The sequence below is a fragment of the Corvus moneduloides genome, chromosome 1 (genome assembly GCF_009650955.1).
Source record: "Corvus moneduloides isolate bCorMon1 chromosome 1, bCorMon1.pri, whole genome shotgun sequence".
NCBI lineage: Eukaryota > Metazoa > Chordata > Aves > Passeriformes > Corvidae > Corvus > Corvus moneduloides.
Genome location: NC_045476.1, coordinates 41,119,855 through 41,132,576, shown reverse-complemented (window position 1 = coordinate 41,132,576; position 12,722 = coordinate 41,119,855). Strand labels below are relative to the sequence as shown.

The 12,722-nt window shown below is 38.6% G+C and overlaps 1 protein-coding gene across 2 annotated transcripts in view; it reads right to left on the bottom strand.

Annotated features, from left to right (window-relative positions):
- GADL1 (glutamate decarboxylase like 1) overlaps nucleotides 1-12,722 on the bottom strand; it is an 83,475-nt gene that overhangs the window by 68,052 nt on the left and 2,701 nt on the right. For both annotated transcript variants that reach the window (XM_032107557.1, XM_032107564.1), the window contains exons 2-5: nucleotides 3,939-4,108; nucleotides 3,002-3,128; nucleotides 1,226-1,316; nucleotides 520-626 (exon numbers count right to left, since the gene is read on the bottom strand). In XM_032107557.1, coding sequence (XP_031963448.1) covers nucleotides 520-626; nucleotides 1,226-1,316; nucleotides 3,002-3,128; nucleotides 3,939-4,108 — 495 coding nt within the window. The remainder of the gene's footprint in view (nucleotides 1-519; nucleotides 627-1,225; nucleotides 1,317-3,001; nucleotides 3,129-3,938; nucleotides 4,109-12,722) is intronic.

The window sequence follows — 12,722 nt, the reverse complement described above, 5'->3', positions numbered from 1 at the left end:
GGAATATCACCATTATGCTTGATTATTCCAATGCGGTGGGCTGGAACACTGCCTTACAGAACATTTGAAAAACATGGTTTATCAAGCAGCTTAAGAAATATCTGTTTGGCCTAATCATAACATTTAATAAAATTATGAAAATTCAAAGGAGTTAAGGTCATGTAAACTCCTGCTGCCACAGTTCATAGGCAGAATACACCTATCTATAACCTCAGGCACCATGGGTTGATGTCTATCACATAAATCAGCTCCCTGCCTGTCAGCTGACTCATTCCAGTGAGGCTGTTGGTGTTGTTAATAAGATCAGGAAGGGCATCAGCTAAAAACAACTAATTTCCATGTAATTATATTTCATGTAGAACTTTTTTCATTCATTCACTGGTCAGAATCACCTACTTATTGCTAGAAACACATATGATAAGCCTAGATTAAATAAATAAATAAACTCCAATGTTCATAGAGTTAATGGTATTAGGCATTAGTTTATAATGACCTATCTTGAGGTCTGACTGTTCTTACCTGGATTAAATATACCATCTCCTTCTTCCCAGCCTATGAATTCAATCATTTTCTTGATGACTGCTTCTTCCACCAACAGAAACACAGGGGACACTTCATATGTGTATCTAAAGAGAAATAATAGCATAATTGGTATTAAAACTACAGAACTCATGGCACAGAGTATTGCTAAAACTAGATAAAGGCTTCCTGCACCTTTCCTTAATCAGCAGCTGATCACCACCAGCAGTTGGACTCTAAACTAAAAACATTATGGATCTGATCCAGTAGAGCAATTGCTTAGTTCCTCTCAGCATCTTATTGACACTTCTACTCTCAAAGTAATACACCAGAGTTTGCTCTTAATGTAGGTCATGCTTAAATTTCAGCTTTACATCTGCAAGTAAACAGTAGACAGGTAACCATCTGCATTCAACTCTGTGCAGAATGCCTCAAAGGAATGAACAACTAAGTTAAGACTGATTAATTCATTTTTATGTACTAAATAAAAGTCTAGGTTTAATAGCATTGAAAAAAAAAATCTCTCCTCTTAAACCCCATCTTCAGCTAATCTGAACCAGCCTGTTTTTTCTCCCAAGGTCTTGCACAATTCTTACCTCTTCTGTAACACTGAGAACAGAAATCAGAAGCAAGAAAGCAAAAAAAAAAGCTGTTATTCCAAAAAGCATGCTAATTCATCATCAAGAGGACAAAGAACCACACTTACACACTGGGGTTCAGCGCTTCTGTAATGAAACGGGCCACTAATGAGTAATAATCTATTCCAGCATACAGCTGATTGAAAAATCTTGGATGATCTGAAAATACAGATGAAAAGCAAGTGACAGGATACACCAGAAAAGAGAATACATTACAGTCCCTCTTAGCTGAATGCTGATCATTGCAAACCACAATTCACTCCATTCTCTCAGTATTCTCTGGATTTACTGTCCTTTCCTTAAGTTAGACATTCCTTTGAAAGTAAATTTAATAAGCACTTTCAAACATCAAAATGTGGCTTGGGAAATGCAAGTGGTGCACAGGATGAATATGAGCTGTTCACAAGTTTTATAAATCAAAAATTAAAAGGGATTGACAACTGAGTATACATAGTAACTTTAAACAGTGGGTTTGAGAGGCCACAGATGATGCTCAGCCAAATTTTGGTAAGCAGTAGAATACAGGAACCTGCTGATCCCAGGCAGCTGTGCCTTTTCTCCCACCAAAGTCTCAATACAGAGAGAAAGAGGCAGTCTAACAGCTTGGAAAATTTTGCTGCACAATTAAAATGAATGAGAAGCTAATAGAATTTGTTTACCTGCCTTGAAACACTGAGATATAACTAATTTTGACATAATTCTATCCTATTGCTGCCTATAAAAACAACACAGTTCAACAGAGGGATCACCACCTAAATTTTAATCCATAGCACAGCATTTTTACTTGCAAAACCAGGTGAACAATATGGCTCCATTTATATTATATCTGGGACTTCAATAAATGTCTATATTTAAATAAAAGACTATTTGCACAGCATGTTTTTATATACGACATCCTTTCTAAGGTGACATAGTATAACAAATTATAATCCAAATGCAATTTGCAAAAGTAAGATAAACAGAATACCTTCCAGTAACTCAGTAATTATATCTGCATATTATTAATACACTCCCCCTGCAGATGAATATCACTACACTTCTATGGTTTTCAAAGGCATGAGTCCCCTCTCAAAATTATTTCACAGTTTTTCTCCACAGCAACAGTGATTTTAGCAGACAATACAGCCTGGAAATGCTCGACTAACTGTATCAAATGTCTTTCTTACTTACCAAAGTACAGCCTAAGCCATACAACATTTGAAATCCTGAGCTACTGATTCACAGTGCTATTTCCTGAACAGATGTTGTTCATCCCTTTTCACCAAGATTGAATTACCCTGCACACGCTGCAGAAAGGTTAGCTGTAGAGAACTAATCCCGCAGAGCTGTGGTGTACTGTCTCTGAAACACTGCAGGCTCTCTTCTCATGGTTTCTGGAACAGGAACCACTGCCTATCAGCAAATTAACACCCTAAGAGACTATTGCTCAAATAGAAAAATAATAAATGGAGAGTACTCATCACTAAGAACATATGAGGGCAATGATGGTGGCTCCAAATCTCATCACTCAGACACCAGGAAATCACACTTTAAGGTCCTTCTCCTGCCTATTTTGCTAGATTTTTATATCATTTGTCTAGATGACTTTCTCAAGACTTCAAAGTGACAGAACGTACTGTTAATGCTAATGGCATTACATTTGTTACTTTTTGATTACTTTGCCATTATTACATATTTTAGTCAAACCTATAGTGACCAAAATTCCATCAAACAACTGTTTGCATACTTGTATAGGCAGGAGGGAAACAAACATTCACACTCCCAGTTCCCTGAAAGGTGACAGAGCTTTGTAAACATTTCTAAGTTAACATGCAGAACAACTGTGCTTAAAATCCCATTCCTACTGGTTTTGACGCTGTATTTTATAACATCACGGCAGAGCTGCAGGATCTTCTGGTGGCATTCTCCGGTGTCCCTCATTTCCAGGTCAAGAATCTGCTTAAGCATTTCGGGGGCTTGCCATTCACAGACCTAGTGATGGGGAGTAGGGCAGACACCATCAGTGAACAGCTTAGCCAGGAGCAAGAGGTTATAGAGGTACAAGGTAATCACCCCGTTCAGCACTGCTTTCACAAAACTTCCCATGGCAGGACAGCATGCCGCCAGAAAATATATCCCGTAAACTGGCCTCATGGGATGTTGGTTTTATCGGATCTTGGGTAATGCTCAACCATAAACATTAGAGTGGGAAATGCTGAAAGGCAGAAAAGAAAGAGGCCTGCAGCTCAAATTCTGTCCTTAGCTAAGGATTTGTAATCACCGCATTTCCAGATACCGTTCTGCCAAGGGGTGGGAGCAAGCAGTGCACGCCTAAAGGCAAGCATGATTTATTTTCAGGACCTCTTCCCATACAGCCTCTTCAGCAGGTTCTGCAGGACCCACAGCAATCTTTATAATGTTGTCCTTTCACAGTGGTACCGTGCAAGGTACTTTCTTCCTTCTCCAACACCGGTGCCCCTGAGGAGCAAATAACCCAACCCCACCCCACCCCAAGCATGAAAAACACTACAGCCATTTGTGATCTCAATGGAAATGACCTCTTTATTCCGAGATAAAAAAAACCCCATCATTTTCTGGCAGATATGTATGCTAATTATGTTATTGGGAGGTTTTATAATATATTCGTCATTAATTTGTAAGGCTGTCTTTTTATTTGGGGCCAGGCACAGACTAGAAGCAATTTTCAGGCTACTTAGAGTGCAATAAAATACAGCTTTTAAAAAATTGATTTATTGTTCATTATCTTCACTACAAATTCTCAACAACACTCTATGGTTTTACCTTTTCTGTTACATCATCTGCTTTCTGGACAACGTCTTCCATTATAATCTTACAGGCCTCTTCCACAAACTTCTCTCCTGCTTTTGAGTCCATTATTGGACCATTCAAAATGACCCCATCCACCAGAACAGCATTCCTCTTCTGGAGCATCTCCTGCTTGCAAACACCAACTGTAAGAGAAATAATTCATCATTAAAGCAAGGATAACTAAATAATAAACTAAAAAAATATTCTTTCACTGCTGAAGATTCAGTCAACTTAAGGAATCTCACATGGACTTTTTACATGTAGAAAAATATTTGATTTTGGTGGAAGAATCTTTACAGACCAAAAAACAAGGCATTACTTCAAACATAGACTGTTATTCTGCAGGCAATAATAGCCTACTTGTATCTACTGCTTTCTCTAGCATACAAAAGCATGCAAGGGACCTTCCAAACACAGAGGAAAATACAGTTCTGGCTTAGAACATGTTACAGCTGGATAAATAGAAATGCAGCGAAAGATAATGGGCATTTTTATTAGCTGAAAATGTTTCCCTCCACAAGCCATCCCTCTGCTCCCTCTATTTCATGAAATAATTTTTAGCTGTATTTCCCGTATCTTTCTGCTGCTCCTTCCCACCAGCCAGTCCTCTTGCTCTGAGTCTTCTGCATTCTTTGCAGAGTGCTTCACTGACCCACACTCCATGAATATTAAACCTTTCGATGTCACATACCTGTACTTCTTTCTGCCCTTACACTATGAAGTGGCCTCAGTCACTAATTACAATAATCTGCTGGGCAGATTATCTTGTTTATTCCCTTCTCCAGTGACAATCTCTTTCCCCTCCCCCACCTCTACCCAGGAGACATACTCTCCTGATGCGTTCCATGAACACATTTTCACTTCCTCCTTTACATTTCCCCTGAGAGCACACCCAAGATGCTTATAAGACACTGGCCAACAGTGACAACTATGTATCTCTTTCATGTATTGATATATGGCAAGATCAGGACTCCAGTTTTCATCAACATGAGGATGAAGATGAAATTGAGACATTTGGAGATATCAAGGGAATAGATATTTGAAACAGTATCACGGCGAAAGGAGAAGCAGTAACTACTGTAGCCAAATTATCTGGGTTACAGGAAGTATCTGTTCACTGATCTTGCTTTAGAATAGCTGAGATCCATAAAGCCAGGCAGCACTGCCACCATGGGTCGTCTTCACTTACAGTGAGGATGGTGCAAGGCTGGAGTGTGTGGAAAAAGTTCTATGCCCAAAACAACTTCATCTTACTGCTTTACGTTTTGCTCCACTTACAAAGTAGAGAAGACAGGTGCCTCTTTCACAGGTCTAAACAAACAACTGAATTTCCAGAAGACTGCTAGTCACTGTAGTCTGAAACATTCATCATGCTTATCATAATTACAGCTCCTCATGCACAGGAGGACATAGAACAACAACAATGCTCTTTAGAAATGTGCATCACTTCAAGGTCCATTGATTGAAAGAAACCCTGCTAATCCCAAGAGCTTTTATTTTCTGGTGACTCAGAGAAGCTATTCAGTTCACTTTGATTTATCAGGAGAGATATGACAAACAAGATAAAATTCTAACATGAGATGGGACCTCACACTTCCCATAATGCTGCCAACAAAAATGATATACCCCACCCCCCTCTTCCATGCATTTCTGAAATTACTCCTCTTTTTAATCCAAATGGGCAGTATATTAAATTTTCCTGAACAGAGTAGGCTTCAGCACATTGTTACAGGAGAGGCATAAATGTTCTTATGGGACAGATGGAAAACAAGCAGGCAAACAGTATTAAATCTTCAACAGGCAAAGAGGGAAAATCACAGGCATCAAAAATATCAATTCTCATCATGCTTTCCAGCACACCACAGCAGAGGCACTGTAAAGAAACTGCAGCTTTGAAAAAGTCTTAGATGTTTATCTCTGGAAACACAAGCTAGTAGATCAGATTTACAAGACTTAAAACCCCTGGGTATTACCAGGAAATGGAAGGCATCAGGGTTTTGGGCAGAGAAAACAGAGACTAATTTTGTGTTGAGACTTCGTTATTTGATGCATAAATAGCTGCCTTAAGTACTTTTCAGAGTTTAACATAAACAGAAGAAAAGAATTTCAACCTTAACATCACCTGGAGAGTCTATGATCTCCACATATATCAAAGGTGTTTTGTTTCTATGAAAAAGAGAACAAGATCTAAAAAAAAAAACTATGTGGGAGATTAATATCTATTGCAGAGCACAGTTATTGATACTTCCTTTGGTTACAAGCAGAATAGATGGTAGAGCAAGAGAACTCACTCATTCTTTAACACTTTGTTGTTGTTGTTTGTTTGGGGTATTGTTGTTATTGTTCGGTTGATTGGTTTGGGGTTTTTTGTTCTTCAACTCTCAGGTGTCTGCTAGAAGCAGAGTTGTGAAAAGGGCTTCTATTGGTAACTCCCTTAGCCCTATTCCTGTCACTTTTGAACAGAGATAGGATTCTAGTATTTCCATGACTTTACAATCATCGTTTTACAGGAATTCTGCAAAAGCAGAACTTTACATTACTTTTTCTACCAGGTCTTTAGGGAACTGAGTCATAGGTCTAACAGCTTTCTATTTGAAGCAGGTCTGTTCACCTCTACACACAGTTTTACAGTCTCCCTAGGATGCTTTGTGGATCCTGAGGAAGAAGATATGCTCTGGAAAATGGGTGATTTTCTACCCCTAGTCCCCACATCTGTTTTGGAACCTGGGCACAGTCTATGAAAGAAAGGCAAAGCAGAGAGATTAGAAGGAAGAGATGGAAGACAGCCTTCATTTAAACATCATTTTACCTCTGTAAAGCTCCAGCAAAGAGTTCGTAACTTTGCCCATATTTCATGGAATAATATTCCTTGCAATTACTTACCATTTCCTCAATATTTTTTTGGTTATCACTTATAATTTCAATCTGAATTTGTTGCAATTCTGCCTTGGAATATACCATAAGCTCATTACTTGAAATTAGCAGAAACAATTCTTTCACAATCAGACACTAACTCAAACCCCAAGCACACACATTTTTCTGAGGTAGTCTTCAGGTTTTGGAAACCACTACTGGATACATACACTCTTCTCATCCCTCATGATCTTTCTGCAATTGATGATACTTAATCTTCTACTCATAACTGTCTGAATCCTGGAGTTCTTATGAGATGACCACACTCTTCTTTATCAAAAAATTAATGTGCTTCCTCTTGGTTGCAGTAAAACCCTGAAGAAGAAGACTAAGTAGGTGATAAACCTCTGAAATTCCACAACATTTTCTCTTTTATCACATTTTTTAAAAGAGACCAATGACCAATTCATTACGCTTTAGATAGACGAACCTCCAGAAATATTCCAGGTTCACTTTCTATGTCACAGTTAAATAGATGCCTTTAATACATTCTCAGAGCTCAGCGTCCAAGCTAAGAAACACACAGTATGCTGATGATACATTGTCTCTTAAGAAAAAAATAAAATCACTCATCAAATGCTCACGACACTATTTTCCATTAAAAAAATTTGTGCCTTTTACATATCTGTCTCAAACGCACCTGATTGCACTGACGGAACATCATTTTCTTTGAAGTGGGAAAGCCCACTTCATAGAAACAGCATCTTGCCACACGTACCTCTTTTGTTTTCAAATATGATAGGGAAATCATCTAGAGATGTGGCTATAATAAATATGTTCTTTCCTATTTGAGAATACAGAAACACATTCTGAAGCAGACTCAGAAAACAGACTTCCAGAAAATACATCAAATACAACTTCAGCCAAATGGCTCCAGGCTTCAAAAAGAACTAAAAATTTAGCAAATGGAAGAGCTTTAACACAGAGATTAAGAATTACTGTTTAAGACATCCTTCAGCAAAAGAGAAGATTCAATCCTGCTCCAGTCGAAGGCAATTGGGCATTCAGCCACTGGCTTCAGCAGCAGCAAAGTCAAGCTCATAATTCTAATATTTCATCCTGGAAGAAATATTCTATTACAGAAGCCTAAGGGTTTCCAACCAGCATTTCATTTTTATGATCAATATTATTTTCCCAGCAGCAAACATAAATTAATTGGAGTTGGAATAATGTACAGAAAAAAATAAACATTTTTTCAGATGTTTCTATATCTGTATATAAGTAGTACCATATATTTTAAAAGCTTCATCTGTGTTTCCATATTTGACTGCTAAATCTTTGCACTACAAAAAGCAACTGAAGCATTGTACTTGGCCCATTCTAACAATATTTGGGAGAGTAGCGTGAAATGACCAGAAAGATTTACTGCTCACAAGGCAAATGAGGAAACAGAAGGGGTTTGTTGTGAAAGAGTAGCTTGTGCTTGAATTCCAGAGCCAAATCCTGTTCAGTTTATACTGCATTAGCACCACTGACTATTCAAGGGAATGCAAAAAGCTGGCTTTGACCAAAGGCCTATTTCTGCTTTGTAACAAATGCAGTAGTAATTGCCAGCATTAATCAGAAAAAAAAATTAAATTTCTCATTCTATATGATCTAGTCATTGGTCTTCTTTCAGTGTGTCCAGCAAAAGAAAACAAGTGCCTTCAGCATTAAGACTCCACACCAACCTGTTTAATGAATTACTGTGGTGCCATATCATGTATCAAAGCATTAAAACACATACTTGTCCCACACTATGCAGCTGTTTGAGTCCCTTGGTATAAATAATCTTTAAAGATGCTTATTTTTTCTTTAATCACTGCTTTCTGTTCTTATGAATAAAGTAAAGCCACTCCAGTCTTAAGGCAAAAATACATTGTTTCTTCCTAAACTGATTTCCCAGGCCTGTTGCCAAGGAAATGTAGTTTTCTTAAAATCCAGTATATGAAATGACTTGTTGTCCTGGAAAAGCTATCCATATGAAAGAAAAATAAGTAGGCATGAGTATGGTAGGGCTTACACAATTCCCCCTATATTACATATTCTTGTTTTGCTGGTTTATGGAGCAGGCCTGTGGATAGAGAACAAGCTGGGTGCTTCCCCTCAGATGGTCTGCAACAGCCACCCCCACATGGGAATCCTCTGACTGTGAAAAGGCAAATGCGACCTTTATAGAGCAGGACCTAACCAAAACAAAAGTGCTTGTGTCTGGGCTCCAAAACCCCTGAATAGACTCATTGAGCACACTGCTAGCACTGAACGGCAACACCACAACAAATGGGTCCTATTCTCCATCCCACACCTGAATTTGCCTTTCCTAAAGGAAGGGTTGGGAGAATGAAATGAGGAGAGGAGACCCAGCAATGAATATCTGACAGGGAATGTGAGGTCCACACTAGGACAGAGGTCCTGCTTTCAGAGGTATTTCCAGAGTTCTGAGGGGGCACCCTTTTGAGTTGAATGCTCACATGCCATATTGTGCTGCCCTAGGCAGGATTTGCTTAAAAAAAAAAAAAAAAAAAAATCAGGCAAATAGTTAAAAAAATATTCAGACATCTTTATGCAGCCAAATCTCAGGAATTGAACTTAATTTTTCATAACAACTCTGCAATGCCCTAACCAAGTAACTGCAGGAATGATTCATGCTGTAACATTTCCAATTAGGAAGAAAGGCTGTGGAGAATCAGAATTTACCTTGATGCAAAACTGAGAAACAGCAAATGCCAACTATGAAATGGAAATCCCAACTCCCTGACCCCAATGAGATCCTTTCGGCTCACAACGTTATAACTCTTAACACCTGCTAAGAGTGTAGGAACTATCTGAGAAACAAAACTCCTTTTATTTAATCAAAAGTTGTGTATTGATGATGAACATCTAATGAATGTTCCTTTTTCTGTGGGAAAGTGACTGAATCTGCAACATCCAAGTCAGTCAACGGTACTGTGCATGGGATAGCAAAGTTAACTTCAGGAGGCCGAGTTCAGACAGAAATGATGAATATAGGTGTGACCCACATAGAACATACAGAATCCCCAAGATTTTTCTAGTTCCCAATGGAAAGAAAAGGTGAAATGAAAACACAAATAGTCGGGGTTTTTTTCAAATGGAAGTTCTGCAACTTGTTTTAAAAGGGTTCCTGACAGCCTGCAATTTCATGCAAGAACTATATTTTTTATCATAATATAAAATCAATTTTTAGCTCCAGTCTTTCAAAAATCAACTAAGCAGGCAGTAATTTACTAAAACTGGGGTTTTTGGGATTCGATGCAAGTTAAAATGTAGAAATAGATGAAAAGTCTAAATTTCATTTTAGAAAGTTTTACCTCTACATTCAAGTTACTGTCAAAACAAGTCTTTTCCTCTCAGTTTTTCATATCATAAACACTTCCATATTTTCTGCTTCCTGTAAAGGATTTCCAATTGCTGTAACTCATGTCTACAACATAACTCTGAGATACACCCTTATTTACTAACATGAGGAAGCTGGTGCATAGCTAATCAGGATGTAACTTACCAGCCCACTAGGTTCTCTGAACTAGTTCCTAATAGATATTCATAATTTAATAGCCTATCAGTTCAATGTAGAAGTGGTTTAAAGCAGCTCAATGCACTTTCAAAATGTAGCAAGTTGCTTGCCCAGGCTATTATAATGCTGCTGGTAACATCAGCAGAGATTGGTCACCCAGAGGAGGGACCCAGCGGGGCTCTGGACACGCCACTTCAGGTTGTGCCTGCCTTGGGTTTACTACCTGATTTGGGAAACCACTCCTGAGCTGCAAGAGGCCAGGCTGCTGCACGGCACTGGCAGGTGCCAGCAGAAGACACTAGCAGTCCTTTACTAGAGCATCAGTCTGGATGGTGCCTGGTGAGAGAACAGATCTGATCCTACTGTGCATGCGAGGGCTCAGCAATGAGACTGTGATCCCAGCAAGGCAGCTGAAAGACACCCAAACAGAGCCCCCATACCACTTTGTAGTCTGATTGCACTCAGGTCTTCCATTTTCCCTCTACTGAAGGCAGGAAATTGATACCTAATTTTGTTTGGGGTTTGGTTGGTTGGTTTTTTCGACTTTGCCAAAACTGAAATCAGTCATTTGACCTCAGCATTAGCACTGCAACCAAATACCAGGTACATACAGCATTTGTCACTCGCTCTTTCCTCTTCAGGCTGGTGCCAGAGCTTTTTAACATGACATATTGGCCCCAAAGAGGGCTCAATAATCCCCGAACAATGGAGTAGGGTTGCTTGAGAAAAATTAGTTTAAGCAGCTTAATGAGACACTGCAAGCTGTCTTACAGTCTAACCAGCAGAGGGATGCCAAGCCACTTAAAGACAATCTTTCCTGTTGAAACCCTGACATTTGCCAATGGATAAGATCATATTTAAAAGGTTTTTCAGCATACATAAGATGAGATGTGACAAAGGGCAGAGATAGCTAAGCTTTAGAGCCACAAGCTCTTCCAAATTTTCTAGATTTAACCAACTACTTTGTAGAGTCATTGCTACTTTGCTGACAAAAGACCTTGGTCACTAAGAACCACCTTTCTCACCACATTCATGGCACTGAAAAGCTTCTGGTCCAGTGACTTTTACTTTAAAAGACAATTCTATTTGCTGACGCTTGACAGGCTTTTCATTAAAAAAAATAAAGATCGCATATATTCAAGAAATGGTAACAGAGATTGACATACATACATTTGAATCAGGTAAAAGACATCTTTTATTACCCTTGGACAAGGCCTGACGGTAATTATCAACAGAAACAACCACTACTGACATGCCACAAAGCAACAACAATTTGCCTTTTCAATTAATTATTCCCTCATTGCACATGTATAAACCCCAGTAATGCTAAAATAAGATTAGATTACTTGTGTGCACAGATGGGAGAACAAAAAAAAGGGGGGAGAAATGGCCCAAATTTAGCCACGTCCTGCTCAGTATCCTTGACTTCTCAATGCTTTACCAACAACTACCTCCTACAACCTCTGCAGTTTGTGACATGAGACAAAGCAAAAGATGCCATAAGAAGTTCAACTTCTGATTTTTGCAAAGCTTGGAGAGGTAGTTTCCATAAACATATGGGGTGAGCATAAAAAACTATCCCAAATTGGATCACAGAGTGGAAGCAAGTCAGAAATACAAAGACATGTATGTCAATGTGTCCATTTTTTCTGTGTTGAATATGTAATAAATGCTTATGCAAATATAAATGATCTTTAAAGAAGCAGGCAGCTTAAAATAGTCAAGAGCAGGGAAATTAAGGCACACAAAATCTAAACTGTTTAATAGGCAATAATAGCTGAATCAGTATGCAACAAGATCTCCTAATGCATTAAAAAGTGACAATTCCTGGTTGTATAAGTGACAGTTTAAAAGATGCCTTAATCAAGAAAGAAAAATTATTTATTGAACTTTTCAAATGTCAAATTAAGCTTCTTCACTAAATGTTCATTAACTGCCAAGAAAATTCTTATTAATTTTAAAGCACCATGAATGCATTTAAACAGAATGGTTTTATTTGAGGCAAGCTTCATTTCTTGCAAAACGATGTCTCCCTTCCTCTGATGAAGTGATATTAGCAAAGATCCTAGTACCTCTTTTATCAGATCAGACTTTAAGACACAGGAGAGATAGTATCCCCCTGCTCTGACCAAAATACTAACCTGAGTGTCATATTACCAGCGCCCTAAAGTCACCCTAATTTCCAGGGCATTTAACCACGCTTCACATTACAGCTGTTTGAGATGGCAACATGGCAACACCTCACATGAAATGTTTGCCAACTCACCTCTCCAATCTGCTTGTGGCATAAAGCCATGTAACTCCCCATTCATACCATATACACATGGAGCCAC